Source organism: Terrapene carolina, unplaced genomic scaffold (assembly GCF_002925995.2).
Source record: "Terrapene carolina triunguis isolate 2854851 unplaced genomic scaffold, T_m_triunguis-2.0 Scaffold67, whole genome shotgun sequence".
In the NCBI taxonomy this organism is placed as follows: domain Eukaryota; kingdom Metazoa; phylum Chordata; order Testudines; family Emydidae; genus Terrapene; species Terrapene triunguis.
In genome coordinates this window covers 25,224,193-25,241,536 of record NW_020664418.1, presented here as the reverse complement: position 1 = coordinate 25,241,536, position 17,344 = coordinate 25,224,193, and the positions used below count along the sequence as shown (strand labels likewise).

Genomic DNA, 17,344 nt, shown 5'->3' with positions numbered 1-17,344 from the left:
CCTGCGCCCCCAGCTGGGCGCTTCCCCTCCCGGGCTCCAGCTGCGCTGGGGAAGCGCCGGCCGGGGGCGCAGGGTCTGAGGGCTGCCCGGCAAATCCTGAAGCCGGTAGCACTGGGGCAGCCCTTTCCCCCTGGCTGGGAGTGGAAGGGAGGAGGGGACGGAGTTAGGGTGGAGAAGGGGCGGAGTTGGGGCGGGGCTGGGGGTGGGGAAATGGGCGGGGCCAGGGCCCGTGGAGGGTCCTCTTTTTTTATTTATGAGATATGGTAACCCTAGGTAATATACATGCACGTGAATTGGCATTAAGTGTACAATAGGAAGGATTCTGTATTATTCCAATAATTCTGTAAAAATCTATTAAGAATGGCAATGAAAACGTTTAATTCTTGCCATTGTCAGGGCAGTAGTATCTCAGATTCCCCATAAAGTCTGGTCCTATTACAGATAGTAACCTCTGTGCCCCTCTTCCTACTTGATTTAGCCTGGCTACCCTAATTCAATATAGAACAAGAACCTGTGTAAGTAATATTCATTCTGAGTTCGGCCCACACTAAAATGAAAACATTTAAAAAAAAAAAAAACCCTCACTAGATTTATTTTTTAAAATCTGGAGACAGTCTTATGCCATGTAATTTCTGAAATTTTTGGAAACCACAAGCATTGGTTTATGATGATAACAGCACACTGACAACTCATGGCCAAAGCCTCATTAAATATAACATCAATATAATAAATATAGAGTTCTGAATTTATCAGATTTGGTTTATCTACAGAAAGGTACGCTTCCATCTGAGGTAATGAATGTAACCACTCTTACTGAGTTGGCAATCTGGAGGCAGGCTTCTTTTTAGCTTACTCAGTACAGCTGTATACACAGAGTACTAGGGTCCTAGTCTGAGTGTCTGGATGTAGTAATTTTCAGGACCCTCACTCACAGTTTAGTTTTCAGGCACCAGAATAAGAGACTTTGCTCTAACATCCAGCCAACACCTATTACTGTAGCCATTCATGGTTGCAATTCTTGTTATAAATGTGTGACAAATAAAACAACACAGGCTTGCTTTGAAAATGCAGTGGAAAAGAACAGGACCAGTATGTGTTAATCTATCTGATTAGAAATGCCATAGAGTGAGAGCTGGTGCATTTTACACCCCATTTTACACTGGGCTAGTATGAGACAGATATTTATAAACATGTACTTCAAAAGTTTACTTTTAGTTATCAACCCATAATACTTAAGTATGGGAATATTTTAAAAATAATTAGTTTAGTTTAATATTTAACTCCACTTATTGCCCTAAGCAGATAGCTCTGTATCATTGAGTATTGAATGTCAATCAAATGCCAGCACTGGCAAAATGTGATAACAAATACAAAGATGGCAGGAGACTTTGTTCTCTGCTTCTGTGAGGGAGGACGTGTTTTACATGGGAATCCATTTGTCTGATGTGCAGTTTCTTGCTGTTTTGTACTGAGTCACCTGGAAGTGGTTTCTAAGAATTATGTGACCACAGAAGCTATTTCCTGTAATCGGGAATGTGTCTGGCCCTTGGTCAGCAGAAGTACTTAGCAGCCTAACCAGCACTAAAGGCTTAATGTAGAATGGCCAGAGAGAACATCACTCCAGCAAGCTTTTCTGGAAGCATTCTAGGAAGTAGGACTCTCACAAAATATACTCAAAAAGCATTAGGAATTACTTCCAAACTTCGGTCTTAGATCAAAAGTCATTACCACCTCTTAATGTTAATTATGATTGATAATGCAGGTGGAGAACATTTTTCTGGGAAGCCATGGGCCAAACTGAGAACTCCTGTAAAAGAACTACTGATTGCACCACTTTAACAGGTACTCAGAAAATCTGCATGTGTTTGTGTGTAAATGTAAGTGTGTGTACTCCTGGAGCTAGCATATTAGTAAGAACGGAAAAGCAGTTTGCTTTCAGAACTGCCAGTCCCCTTGCCTCCAATAATTTTCAAATTCACTGAATAGTGCTCATATTATTCCATCCCTAGTAAACAACTTCCCCTCTCCTGTTCCTACATGATTTTTCTCTGCCAGCAGAAAGAACCTGGCCAGGCACTGACCTTAGGGAAACAGAAAGAATTCTTTCCACCTCAATCCTCCGCTTTAACACCTCCTTCACCAGGCCTTTTTCTGGCCCCTGCTTCACCTTTTCACGCCCAATCAGATATATGCACTTTGGGGTGAGGACAAGGTCTCGCTTCACGCCCTGAAATGTGAAATGATTTGAAAAAATATAAATGTACAGCATCATCAAAATACACAGGCACCTGAAATTAGCCAAATAAGAAACACATGAATGTGCCACAGATACATAATGTACCAGCTTTATTTTGCTTGGGGGGGCAGGGGAAGGAGGATGTAGAGAAGTGGGTGAATGTTATTCAGCTTGGATTGCATTTAGATAAAGATATAGCTTTGCTCCCTATTCTCTATTTCTTAATTCCAACAGCACTTTCTACCCAGCATCTGCCACCGCCCCCTCTGTCCTTGGGATAGAAAGTGTGAAAATGATGTAACATGGACCATGGCTAAAGAATGTGACGGCATCCTCTATCCATTAGTCCCAAGAGTGATGGTTTTCCTTCAGATCTGAAATCCTAGGTTGTATGGAACTGCTCTATACCCTATTTACAATCAGAAACTGAGCTTTTCCAAGCATGGTGGAGTTTCCTTTATAGGGTAGTTCCTAAAAAACACTGCTCCATAACTTAGACACCATGACTAGACTGAGGATCAGGAGGTTTTTTTGTAACCATACCTTAAACCGCCGGTCATATTTAGTAATTGTGTCTGCAAAATCAATCTTCTCCCGTTTCCCTACAAACTGACGTAACTCTGGATGCTCCTCCATGCCTATGTAGTCCCCAATAAAGTTCCTGTTGATGCTGTTTCGCCTTCTCTCTTTCTTGTTCAGCAACAGATCTGAGGCTTGAACACCAAAAGAGTACATTAATAAATACTGCTAACCAAAGAACTTTCTAAATTCATGAATAGAAAGAGCTCACAGGGCTTCAAGAGGAGCTTAACATTAGAAGAAAATTTAGGCAAATATATTTGTCTGGCAGGTGAAAAAAGGCACTGTTTAAGCTGGTAATCCTTTTGACAGGCAGATGTGTGCTTTGAAAGCCGTACCTATTTAAACACTTTGCCCAGAATGGAGAACCACCTCCAGAATTTGGGGAAGTTCTGATGCAAATCTGATCTCTGTGGAACTCTCTAAGAGCAACTGCCAAAAAAAATAAAATAAAAAAAATGTTGCACAGTAACTGCTCACTTAATGTTGTAGTTATGTTCCTGAAAAATGCGACTTTAAGCGAAAAGATGTTAAGCAAATCCAATTTCCCCATAAGAATTAACGTAAATAGGCGGGTTAGGTTCCAGGGAAATTTTTTTCACCAGACAAAAGACATATATATGCACACACACACACACACAGACACACACAGACAGTATAAGTTTTAAACAAACAATTTAATACTGTACACAGCGATGATGATTGTGAAGCTTGGTTGAGGTGGTGAAGTCAGAGGGTGGGATATTTCCCAGGGAATGCCTTACTGCTAAATGATGAACTAGCAATCGGCTGAGCCCTCAAGGGTTAACCCATTGTTGTTAATGTAGCCTCACACTCTATAAGACAGCAGGAATGGAGGGAAGGGAGACAGCATGGCAGACAGAGACAGAAACACACACCGTGTGTGAGAGAAATGCACATTACCTCTTTAAGTATGCTGACCCCACTCTAAGTACACTGCCTTTTTAAGTAGATCAGCAAGTTGAGACAGCAGCTGAAAGCTCCCTCCATCCTGAGCCCTGTCCTGTCCCGCCCCCTGCTCTATGGAGATGGGGTAAGTGGGGTGCAGGAGCAGGGAGGAGGGGGACACCCTGACATTAGCCCTCCTCTCTCTCCTCCCCCGCACAGAAAGCAGGAGGCTCCAGAAATCAGCTCCAAGGCAGAGGGCAGGAGCAGCACATGGCAGTGGAGGGAGGGACAGCTGAACTGCCAGCAATTGATAGCCTGCTGGGCGGCTGCAGCACGGGGAACTTAGGGGAACTGGGAGCTGATGGGGGGCTGCCGGTCCACGCTGGTTCCAAGCCCCCACCAGCTAGCTCCAACAGGCTGCTCTTCCTGCAAGCAGTAGACAAATCAGGTGGCTGCCAAACGACATTATAAGGGAGCATTGCACAACTTTTAACGAGCATGTTCTCTGATAGTCTAATTGATCAGCAACGTAACAACGTTAACTGGGACGACTTTAAGTGAGGAGTTACTGTAGAACTATACGCTTAGCAAGATTTGTCCCCGGAAATGAAACAGTATCTATATCTAGTACCAATCCCCAAAACCTGAATTATTACTCAAAGTCCTCTGCCACCATAACAGATTTGTTTTCTAATAAGAATCAGACATTTTTCAAAACATGCATGCCTCACCTTTGGTTTAAAGCTAAGAGCTTGTAGAAGTGTTTTGCTATTGCCTAGGAAGGCAATAAAGCATGACAAACTCTAGGACTGAATTTATATTAGTCCCAGGTCCCAGCTTCTGTTTAGCTGTGGGAAGCTCTCTCCCTAAGTATTAGATAACCTCCAGGGCCGGCTCTAGGCACCAGCCAAACAAGCTGGTGCTTGGGGTGGCACATTTTTAGGGGCGGCATGGCCGGCGCCAGAATGCCGCCCCTAAAAATGTGCCGCGGGCCGCCCTAGCTCACCTCTGCTGCTCCTGCCTGGGAGGGAGGGGGAGATCCCGAGTGGCCACGGCGCGTGAAACAACTGTTTCGCGCGCCGCTGCTCCCCCTCCCTCTCAGACTTGAGAGCCTGGGAGGGAGGGGGAGGAGCGGCGCCCGCGCCGCGGCCGCTCGGAGTCTCCCCCTCCCTCCCAGGCTTTTAAACCTGGGAGGGAGGGGGAGATCCCGAGTGGCCGTGGCGGGCGAAGCAGCCGTTTCGCGCGCCGCTGCTCCCCCTCCCTCCCAGGCTTGAGAGCCTGGGGGGAGAAGGCAGGGCTGGGGATTTGGGGAAGGGGCGGAGTTGAGGCGGGGCGGGGGGGGGGGGGAGGGGCAGCCAAAATTGTCTTTGCCTTGGGCGGCAAAAATCCTAGAGCTGGCCCTGATAACCTCTATCCCTACCACTTCAAATTGTTAGCAAAATGCACTCAACCTCAAACAAAGCAATGCAAGAGTTTGCACTCCAGGATGGGAGATATTACTGTGCTTGTTTGAATCATGCTCTGTTTCTGGCTCTGGGATAGTTCATGTAGCTTCTACAGCATTAGAAGTAAAGACATACCTTCTTCTCTCATTTGTACATACTTCTTCCTGGCCATGTATTTCCTCCATGCCTTCTGGATTGCCCGAGCATATCCATCATACTTCCGTTCTCTCATCTCTTCAAGCAAAAACAGCTACAGATAAAGAGGGAAATGGGTCAAACACGTCAGATGAGGAATAAGTGAGCTTGGAAAAATCCACATTTCATTTTCAACCTTCATGGATGCCACCTATTTGTTACACTCCAGACCCAAGAGTGCCTTACAAGCACTGTCAGTGGGCCCAGCATCAGACTGGGAAAGAAAGATCTTGCAGGGAAAGGAAGAAGTGTCCTCTGATGATGATGTGAGCAACGATGGCTCATGTAGAGTCTACCCCCTACTCCTGCTGCCAAAGTCTGGAGGATGGTGAATAGGGATAGTCTTTTCTCCCTGCAGCACTCCTATCGCAACTTTAGGCTGTGATTCTCTAGTGGGCCCTGCTCAGTCACACTACATAACCCGCCCTTCTGCCATTTGCTCCTTCTTGGTTGAATCTGGGCATGGCATTGCCAGAGTACAGGAGGGGGCTGGTCTTGTCTTAGATAACACGTCATAATGGATGCATTACTTGATACTGCCCTCTCATTTCACATACAAGAGGCATCAGAGGGTGAATAAATACTAGCTCCTGCCCTGTCCAAGTCTGAATTTCAAACTCCTTGTGCCTCTTGGTTACACTCTTCTTCAGTGGTGGAAGCCCCCTGGATGGTTCTGTGGGTCCAAGTTACTCGGGGCTCTAGGTTCCCTGCCAGACATGGCTTGGATCCGGATCAATGAATCTGTGTGTGATATACTGTTCCTTGGCAAGGTTTTAGGGGGTCTCTGGGAAATTTCCCTGTATGCTATGTCCAGAAGTTCCTGAGGTTGCCCCGTTGTTGTGTTCTGAAATACTATTTTCTTGGCAATCCATACATAAGATTATATGCCACTTATATAATTATAACTAAAGATTTCCCATTTTAGTTAGATTTCCCATTTACCACGTCAGAGCTCTGTAAGCTTTCAGTTCATAGGATGTGCTTGAGGAGTTAAGTTGTTCTCAGGAATAGAAAGCAAAACCTTGGATTTATGGAATGGTGTCTTAAGTTCAGATAAGCGTATGCTGATCTAGCTACGTGGTAGGTATGCCTCTAATGTTCACTAACAACTGCACTACTTTTTAGTTTTTTAAAAATAAGTAATAGTGTACTATATGTTAGTTATAGCACATTGTAAGTTAGACCCTTGATAAGGAAATAGGATTTTATAATATCCTAGGAATTCTTAACTGTGTGTGTATATATATATACAAATCATAAAGAGGCAAAGATAAAGTTGGGTGGGGAGATGTAAGTGGAGAAGGAATATATGGCATGAGTATAGTGTCTGCACGCTTAAATGTTCATTTCTAGACTTCTGAGTTATTATCTATGGAAATGATAACATATTTTTGAGGCACTAGGTAGACCCTAATGATGCTGACATTTTCAACTGTAACTATTTCCTATTGAAGTTGTCTGTTGACAAATATTTTGGGGGCTGTTGCCAAACAATATGTATGTTTCTCCCCTGCAAATATGCAATATCCCAGTATATTCACAAGTGGGTCATGAAGATCCTGTAGAAATCAGGGAAAGGTCCTTCATGAAGATAAGTCTATTGTTTTCCACAGTCACAGAATCCTACATGTGGTTGCTGGATTTTGGTTCAGAGACAGGCATGTTAATGTGTTATGCCAGGAATACAAACAGACCATAAAACTTCACAACACATGGAACTGCAAGTAGAGATCTTCAAAAATAGTAGAAAAATAGTCCAATGTGACAGTGCTATGCGTGGACAAAACCATGCTTACAGCCAGTAGTGGCACTAATTGGGCACTAAACCAATTAAAAGTTATAGTGTAGACACAGGCCTGACTGCTTCCAAAATTCCACGAGATTTACACAAATTAATCCAGCAAGGTGATGAATTCTACTACTTACTCCATATGAAAAGGGAAGCCCCTAAAACTAGGTTATTCTCTTTTCATTTTAAAATCAGTTATGCCAGCCAGGGGCTCTTCATTTTTATATCTTTGCAGGGTGTTTCTTAGAAAAGACTGCTGGAATTTCTCATGACACTGTTGTCTTCTGAGAGAGAAAACCAGAGACTCTAAATTTCCTCTTTGCTTCCCAGCACGAATTAGGAAATTTCATAAAAAATGCTTAAAATATAACCTAAGGGGGGCAAAAAGCTGCCAATTCCCAGTGTGCTGTTGGCTGTTTTAATTCCATAAAAGATATTATTTTAAAAGATTAGCTGGCTTGCGTGTATGTCTTTCAAAGTCATGGGGTTTGAAACCATGGACGCTACCAAAAGAAAAATAATGTCATGCCTATCCAATGTAATCCAATGTGGGTTTTAAAGCAAACAGAGCTTTTCTGCATGTTCAGCAAAGTAACTAGAGCTACCAAAGTGAAATCATATGGTAAATATAAAGCTTTTACACAAAACCTAGGATGGGAAGTTGGTCTTAAAGGAAAATCCACTGAGAATGGAGCAAGTTTTAAAATGATACCAGTCAAATAATTGGGAAGATGAATTATAATTTAGGAGGGGTTTTCAGCTCACTTGCCTGTTATAAGGGGCTTTTCTGCAAGAGACAATAGGCAGGTCTAAAAGCATCACTGCCACTTCTCTGTACACATGGCTGCCTGTCTGCCAGCTTCTTCTTCAGCAGCAGCACTGAGATAAGTCCTCCCAGTCTCTAAACTCCTCAGAACTGCAGGGGCGTTCTGGGTGTTGAATAGTGCACGGGAGTGATGTTGCCATGGTCAGGAAGTGGAACTCAGCATCAAGAAAACAGTAAAACTGACTACACAAAGTGTTGCCAAATGCATAAATGTAATCACTTGAAGAGCTGTGTGTAAAAACAGTAGCTCAAAAGTTTCATACCGAAGCATGGTTTTCAGTTTTCTTTCCCTCTAAAGCATAATATCTGAAAAAACAGGGTAGGTGCTTGTGATATCAGATGTGTTGCAAAGAAAACACACAATCCTGAGCTCTTCCTCAGAGATATGCTCTAGTCCAAACACCTTATTTGTAACATAAGCTTTGCAGCTCATCTTATGGTTAAAATTGGGTCTGGCCAGTCTAACAAGTTTCATATCGGATTTAAAAAACTGAAGGGACTGATGTTAGCAGTGCATGTTTAATATTTTCATTGTCAGAATCAATATTTGACATACTACCATTGCTGCTGACACAGAGCAAGTCTTGGGTTTGACTCCAAGCAGAGATTCGGACAATGGCCCACTTGTCAAGATATAATGCAATTGTGAGATCATGTATTGTGGATTAGACTCAAGCTGGATAGAGATTTTGCATTTGGGACCATTATGGACACACCAGGATAATGTCAAGAGGTTCCTGTGGTGGTGACAATTAATGTTAGTGAAATGCTAAAGAAGCGCATTTAAAATATTAAAACACCATCTCTTCCCCCAAACTTCTGACATGTAACACAGGGAATGCTGTGCTTTAAAAACACAAACACTAAATCCTTTTTAGAGAGTGCAGTCAATGTTTGTTTTGTGGGTACTGAAATGACGTGGGCAGAAAAGAAAATTTTTCAATTTATATGTAGAAATGAGGTAAGTTAATGTGGCGCTTCAATACAAAAAAAATACGGAAATACTGCCACACTCCTTTTAGAAATGAGTTTTACTTCTGTGCGTCTTAACTATTTAGTGCCTCAAAGCTGTGTGTGTGAAATTAAAAAACACTGAACTCACACTAAAATGTATTAACCTGATAGTTTTAATAAAGACCAGACAGCCCCTGCGATTATTCTGTATTGGATCATGCCCATAAACATAAAAAATATCCTCCTCAACTCTATGTATATAGCTATAAATAGAATAGGATATAAAAGCTGACAATGACTTTTACATTTTGATACATACTGTGAGGAATTATAGTTTCTCTCCTTTTTTTCTCTCTCCATGTATGATGTGTGGGTAACCTAATGTAGCCTCCTAAATTACAGCCTTAAATGTCAGTGTGATGTCTTGAACCATTCATGGTATAACGTAACAACACAAGAGGTGACATTACAAAAAATAATTACAGAAAATGTAGTAGTTGGTACCTTGGGCGCTATCCTGTCAGAAATGTATGTCCCCTTCTTAGGGTGATCAGATGTCCCAATATTATTGGGATTATCCTGATATTAGGGACTTTGTCTTATATAAGACCCTTTTACCTCCTGCCCCAACCGAGCCCGATTTTTCACACTTGATATCTGGTTATCCTATCCCTTATGCAAGTGCAAAACCCTGGAAATAACCATGCACCAGTCACCCACAAAATTGGATTCTTATGGCATATTCTAGATTGGCTAATTCAGGACCCAGAAGAATAAATGAAAGCATATGAGTGAAACGGACATAAACCAAAATCCTTGGGATGGTTCCTTTTTCTCAGTGGTGCTCAGAGGAAACACCCATCATAGGCTCAGAAAATTTTTTTTTTTAATCAGTTAATGAGATTCTGGATAATGGTCATAAAAGGCTGAAAGAGTATTTGTTTTAATCCAGCCAGATTTACAGAATTGTTCAGTAGAGTAATTTTCTTAATTGCCATGGAATATAACATATTTCACTGCATCCATTTATGGCACTGTAAATTTTGTTGTTAGAAGGCTGCCTTTTTTATAGGAGAAAAATTCTCCTTTGTTAGTGCTGGTTTTATCATCAGCACGATCACCCAGCTAACTATAGCATAATTAAACCACAAAAATATTGTCCAGATTGGTGCTTACTGTCTCTTGCTGTTGTTTGTTAAACTGCCATGAGCAGTTTGTTTCAAGCAGCCAATAATAGATCCCTGAAAAACAGTAAAAACCATGAGATCAAGCAGCAGACTCAGACTTTAAGAAACCCTTTGCTCAGTTTGGCCCCTGAAATCTTCCAAAGATTTAGAAATGCTATAAAAATGGGGTGTCATACATATTGATATTAAACAAAGAAAACCACAATCTAATACAAGCCATTTTCTCTGGGTCTCACTTTCCCTTATACGTGAAGACAGTTATTTATTCAGGTGTGTAATGGAAATGGCCTCCTGTCTGCCATTCATAAAACCTTATTTCAGAGTTAGCTGGCAACTCTCCATCTACAGAAAGCTTATAAAAAGTCCCTTCACAATGATGCAAGTACTAGACTGGATTTTGGCACACAGGCTCTAGGACTTCTGCTTATGTCAATAGCAAAACTTCAATCAACTTCAATGGGGGCATGGTCACACCCTTAATCGGTGCACTTTAGGTTATAGCAACATTACTGATGTTGCATCCTGTCAGCACATACCACTTTTTTTTTGTGTGTGTGTGCAAACAGTCATACTAATTGCAGTATAGCAAAGCAAAGCAGCCCAACAGCTGTAATTTAAGGCCATCAAAATCACACTCTCCCTCATCTAATAAAAACATTAAGATAAAAAAAGTGCTGGGCACTGTAAGATACGTTGTGAAACAAAAATACAAGAGAAATTCTTTAATAAAAAATGAATGTATTCATTACATGGTCAGTTCCTTTCACACTCCCTCATAGCAAATCAAATGTTCCCCCCCCCCCGTAACAATCACATGCCTCCTTTTATTTTGAAAGAAACAAAATATAAGCCTACATGAGTCATCTAAAGCTTCACTTGACTTCAATGGGTGTTCGATCAGGCTCTAAGTGAGCCAATAGGTCTTTTTCCATCCCTAATTAATGTGACTCTGTTCCAAAAGTCTGATTGTCTCAAGACTGAAAAGAACTACATGATGCTGAATGGGATATGTTTTCCCACTAAGAAGGATCTTTTTTGAATAACAAATGTAAAAAAGAAGAAAAATTTTTTCAACAGAAGTTGTTGAACTTGATTTTTTTTCAACAAGAGTTCAGCAAGTATTGGGATAAATAGTCCAGCTCCCTAATGCTCACATGGTGTCATCTCTCAAATCTTAGTCATGCCAGAACATTTGATGCTGGTCTAGTAAATACAAAACAATTTCTTCTCCACAATATTTTGGGCATTTTCTCTGCGCTGATTCTACTCCTCACTAGTTAAGTTTGTGATTGATCAAATAATACTTGTTTTATTTCTTGTTCTAATGGTTACACATATGCTTTCATAGCATCACTCCCCCGCATATTACAATTTCTCATACAACCAACTAAGTGCAAGCCATGTCCCATGAAACCCTCATGTGCTATGTAACGGAGCCCCCTTTCCAAAGTATCCTTGCATCCTACCTTGCCTTCCTTAGGAGACTCTCATGCTCACTGTCATGCAGCAGCCTTATTACATTATTACTAGGGGAGGGATAGCTCAGTGGTTTGAGCATTGGCCTGCTAAACCCAGAGTTGTGAGTTCAATCCTTGAGGGGGGGCTGGGGCAAAAATCAGTACTTGGTCCTGTTAGTGAAAGCAGGGGGCTGGACTCGATGACCTTTCAAGGTCCCTTCCAGTTCTAGGAGATAAGATATCTCCATTAATTTATTTTTTTTATTTGCATATTGCACCCACTATAAATGCACCTGTAAATCTTGCCTCCATCCTCAGAGCAGACCTGTGTGACCTGTTGAGCTCGGCTAGAATGATATTATTCCAGTCCTCTCAGGTCCTGCTTGCACAGGCCTCTTGCACAGCTGGAGAAGGCAGAACTGTACCTATACCAACCAAATTGTGCCATGCGCTAAGACTCCGGATCAGTCATACTCACAGATTCTGGAGCTTTGATGAAGATCTTAGTTTTCCCAAGCTGGTATTGATCAGGATCCATATTGACTGAGTGGAGCAAGTGGAGAACCCCCTTTTTCTCATCTCCTTTCCAGGAAGGCCAGGTTGCTTTGGTCAGAATGGCATATCTGAGACAGCAGTAAGAGAGAAGAAAAATATTAAGACTTGGCATCACACACACAGCAGGAGAAGAATGCCACTGGCTCTCAGTCAGTACTGCCCCTAGGGTTGGCCCCTCTGTTCTGTGTTGTCACAGTGCTTATGAAAGGGATTGTGGAACGACACACAAATTTATAGGTTTTCACTTTAACAAAGGTGGTACTGTCCAGTATGAATGTCCTTGGTCCCAACTTTTCCAGTCTCCCTAAACCAATAGTAGGTAACTAAAACACATACATCAAGCTTTGCTTCCTTAACCCTTAACAATCTCAGGACAAATAGGTTCATCTGCAGTATTTATCCTGAGGTAATCAGTAACTCATCCTTGGCACCTCACTGATTCCTTCCCAAACACACGGCCTGTTTCCCATTCCAACCCTTCTCTGTCCCCCTCTTCTAATCCTTGTTATGGCTATTTGTGAAGAACCTCTAATTTCTAAGCTAGTAGCCAGCCTCACTCTCCCAGCCCAGCTATTGTCAGCAGCTGGCCCGGTCTCCAGCAGAGAGCCCTTCAGGAGGGTGGGGAGGGACTGTGATGATGGCCACCTGCTCAGGATTGGGGTGCTTTGTAACTGGCCACAACAAGAATATGAGGTGGGAGGGAAGTGCTGTAATAGGGAACAGACCAGGCATATGGCAGGTGGGGAATGATGTTCCTTGGATGAGTATCTCAGTACCACCCTGCTGTTTTGTAGAGTGAGAGAGAACACGGATCCCAGTAACAGGGACAAGCAGCTCCTGCCTGAGAGAACCAGCCACAGGAGAAGTGGTGGTTCATGGAAGGAAAGAGGCAGGACAGGGTGGGATTCACGCTGGCCTCTCTTCCCCATGGCATGAAGACCCAATGTTTCCAGACCCTGAAACTGCACAAATGGTTATTTATTAGAAATGCTCATTTTTCATTGTTCTTCTGTATAAAACATTTCCCAGACAGGGATCAGATGCCATGCGACGTAGATGACAAACCACACAACACAAATAACAGTGACAGGCAATAGACTGTGAACAATCCAAAGTATGCAAAGTACTTGTCTGAACTTCAGAAAAAACTCATGAACAGCAAACATACTAGAAGAAAACTGGGAGAATTTGTGAACAACAAAAGGAACTACATCTGTAATGACTAACTTGACCAGCTCTATTTATAAATGTTTAAGGGTCAAATGCTGAAGTAATATGCAAGATGGTGTAACTTGGACAATACTAGGTCCCTCTAAAACTCTTAGACCTAGGTACACCCATCCTGATGCAGCAGGGAGTCTAACATTAGTGTAATTTATATGGAGGAGCAAGAAAAGCTGTAAGTTAAAGAGGTTCCTACCCTGCTTAATTTCCAGTTTCTTCTGGCTGTTCAGCATGTAATTTCATCAGTACTGTGGGTTTAAGTAGGCGTAAGGAATCTTAATATAGGGGAGTCTAAGTCAGTGTAAGAAAAACTAAGTTATATTATCTTGCATATTCCCTCTGAATTTGTCTTACACATGTTTCATATCACAAATTCTAGCCATTTTGGGGGGGAGTGGTAGGGGTGGAAATTGGAGAATAAAATACTTTTAATATAAATAGTAATCTTCAAAGCTATATTAAAAAAAAACCTTTGAAACTCTTTTTTTTTTGCTCCCAGTTATAGCCATCATGATCACTTCACACACTGAATGCTGTGAAGTGTCTAAGTTTCAGGACAGCCACATTATTCTATAATATGTAATGATATATGGTGGTATTATATTGTGCATCGCCATGTGGCATAGCACTCTCCTCAAACACATCTCTGTGTATTTTATAATGCTGTCCATTTCAATTAGAAGTATTAATGTCCCTCTATCTGGGCTTTTCGAGCTCATGCAATATGAGGTGGAAGAGTGATTCAGGCACAAGTGCTGAGCCTGTGTTTAAAATGCCTTTGAAAAAATGCCAAATCATGACTGCCAAAAAAAAAATCCATTATAAATGCACAATAAGCAGTTAGGTCATATGTCTAAATATGGGAGTATGGGGTTTAGCTCTTGGATTGGTTATGCTTTAAAACACACAGGCCTTTTCAGTGACTTTGGCTTTTTGCATGCAAATGAAAATTTCAGACATAAAAGTCCATTCAGCCCAGAAATCTCCACTTACACAGAGCTGCCAAGGAGCTCCCAATGAAAACAACTGCACAAACATGCATTTCCTGTCCATCCCATGCCTCAGCCCACTTTTACTCACACTGACTCATGGTGTCAGAACAGAGCTTGTTCTGGATGTTAGGTAACTGTGAATGGAAAGGGTGCAGGAAGATTTTTACTCATAACAAGAAGTTAAACTTTACCAAACTGCACTGAAGCAAAGAGCTAAATTCTACTGCAGGGGGGTTTCATGGACTAAGACTGCCTGTGGATCTCTGCCTGTAAGAGTAGAAATCTGTTCACCTTCTTCCCTAAGTGCCGTGTGGCTTTCACTGTGCAGATCTCTCATTCAGAGAGATTTTTGAATCTGCACGGGCACAATACGTGGTCAATGTTCAGCTATTATCTAGCCGACACTAGATTTAACATGCATTATTGGTTGCTTATTCTATCTAGCAAGCAGAAAGTGCTTCATTCTCCAGGTTGTATTTCTTCAGCATAACATTCTGAAGTGGGCTAACACAATATGAAGTACATTTATATTTTACTGGAAGACTGGGAGCAGATTAAATCATGTGAAGGATTGTTCCACGATGAATTATCCCAGAAAAGGGGCTAAATTAATCCCTGGAAATACTCTAATGACTTCTCTGGAGCTACATCACCAATTAATTTTTGCCCACTGTTTTCAAAAAAGAGGACACACCTGCTAAAAATCATGAAGTTTCTGGGCAGGACTCTGCTTCATGCCAGGGGCACTGTCACTAAGAATGTTGCTTCCGAAAAGAAAGCAACATTTTGTATCTTGCTGCATCATTCCTTGGATTTTCTTGATCCCAGCAAATCTGGTTTTGCACCAGAGTATGGTACTGAGACTGAACGGTTCTTCTAGGCTGAGGCTCTCACGATGATGGATGAAAACAAGATGCCCATGCTCATTATTTTAGATCTATCCACTATCTTGAGTGGTTCTGTTCCTTTCTCTGTGAGGGACACTGAGGGAAATGTTGGGTGATCTGCTTATCTCAGCCTTTGCAACAATAACTATTATTTTAGAATTAAAGCTTGGATACTCAAATACAAGATGGAAGTTTAAAAAAAAAAAAAAAAGTACCAGCTTGCTGATCTATCATAGGATGTCTCAATTTGATCCTGGGTAGCTGTGTGTCAATTATTCCACCAAAGGCTAGAATATATATATATAATTATAATTATTTGGTTGAAATTACTTTAATTTAAGAGAGTCTCAGCCAGCAAAGAGAGAGATGTTAATGTATCTGGGGGGAGGGATAGCTCAGTGGTTTGAGCATTGGCCTGCTAAACCCAGGGTTGTGAGTTCAATCCTTGAGGGGGCCACTTAGGGATCTGGGGCAAAATCAGTATTTGGTCCTGCTAGTGAAGGCAGAGGGCTGGACTCAATGACCTTTCAAGGTCCCTTCCTGTTCTAGGAAATAGGATATTTAAATTTATTTAATTTTTTTATTTACAAATACAGTGCTAGCCCCACAATAAGGCATTCAAAGGAGTGTGAGTTTCATAGACTGGAGCATATTCTGCTGAACACTTTGCTAGTTCTCTATTCCCATAGACTTTTACTCTTACCTCTGAGGGATCCATAGCAGTGCAGTAGGAATTGATACTTTCGGTAAGTTGAGAGAAGAACATGATAATTCTCAGTGGCAAAAAGTTGGCTTTAAAAGCCTTTGTTCCTTTAAATCTCTATATAAACTGTATATTGCACAGTTAAAGCTAATGGGAGAAACTAGAAACTTTTTCAGGGCTTGTGGCTTTTCTTTCCTCCTCTTTTCCCCACCCATGTAGCAAACCACTGTACAGCAATACTGCAATGCCTGTAATACTGTACCTCTGCAAAAACTTTTTGAACACCCGTCTGTATGCATAGCCTGCTCTCCTTACTCGAATATTTTCTTTCAACCCTAGGTATTCCACTTGATGCTTTACCCTGTGGGGAAAAACACAGTGAGATTTATAATCCCTTTCTTTTCAGCCTGTTTATGAACGTATGTATCCTTACAATTCTATATTCTGTTTAAAGTCTCTAGTTCTGAACCACATGCATATGTGTGTGTGTGTGCTCACTCACACAAAGTATAGAGGGAATAATAGTCAAACTGTACATCACTACATGGTGGGATGAAATGTGGATCCCAGCAAGACTGGGATGGAGTTATTGTCGCTGTTCTGTTCCTTTGCCTTGTAAGTTTATCTCATTACAGTTTTTCCTAGTTAGGGAAAGATGAGCACTTAATTAAGCCTGTTCTCATTTGTTTAGAGGTCCCTTAACCAGAACTTTAACTTTCCAATTTTACTTCGATATTCTTTTTTCCCTTCTGTTTAAAGTTCTAATGAATAATTCAGGACTTGATTAGTCCACAGTTCTTGGCTCTAATACTTGGCCATAAAAAAAGCCAAGTAAATGCTGATCTACACAAATGCCCCAAATACTGAGATGACATCGGAAGGCAAAATGGGAGACTAACCTCTTTTCTTTTATTGTAAATTTTTAATTTTCACCTGCACTTTACATAGCTCAAAATTAAACATAATATCTTATATTTGGCTATTCAGATTCAATACTATGCAAGAAGGGCCACGTTCGATGGTCAAAGGTCCAAAATAGCACACTTCTGGAGTACTAGGGGCTGGAAAGCAGAGGCTGAGCAGTGTGTCCTGCTCCTATCTCTGCCGTATTACAGAGAGAAGATTTGTGGCAGGCTGGAAGAGCGGCTGGAGCATGCTCAGCAATCCGAACACTTCATATTTCTAATGGCCACAAGCCCTGTAGGCTGGCACCAGTCCCAGAGGCTGAACTAACAGCTGTAGGCAGGCTGTGGAGGTGCTCTGTATCTTGTCTATGGGCTGAAGGGGAAGACTCCATTCTTCTGACAGCTCTACAGTTCCTCTTTGAAAAGCCCTTTTACTTCAGTTCTCCACAGGAGCTGAGGATTTCATCTTAAATCTCAAAGGGGAAAAAAGAACGTAAAAGA

At 41.7% G+C, this 17,344-nt stretch overlaps 1 protein-coding gene across 2 annotated transcripts in view; it reads right to left on the bottom strand.

The window, feature by feature from the left end:
* The window catches only part of MYO1E (myosin IE), a 155,864-nt gene that overhangs the window by 37,803 nt on the left and 100,717 nt on the right, over positions 1-17,344 (bottom strand). For both annotated transcript variants that reach the window (XM_026648261.2, XM_026648262.2), the window contains exons 18-22: positions 16,201-16,299; positions 12,056-12,200; positions 5,305-5,419; positions 2,780-2,949; positions 2,082-2,227 (exon numbers count right to left, since the gene is read on the bottom strand). In XM_026648261.2, coding sequence (XP_026504046.1) covers positions 2,082-2,227; positions 2,780-2,949; positions 5,305-5,419; positions 12,056-12,200; positions 16,201-16,299 — 675 coding nt within the window. The remainder of the gene's footprint in view (positions 1-2,081; positions 2,228-2,779; positions 2,950-5,304; positions 5,420-12,055; positions 12,201-16,200; positions 16,300-17,344) is intronic.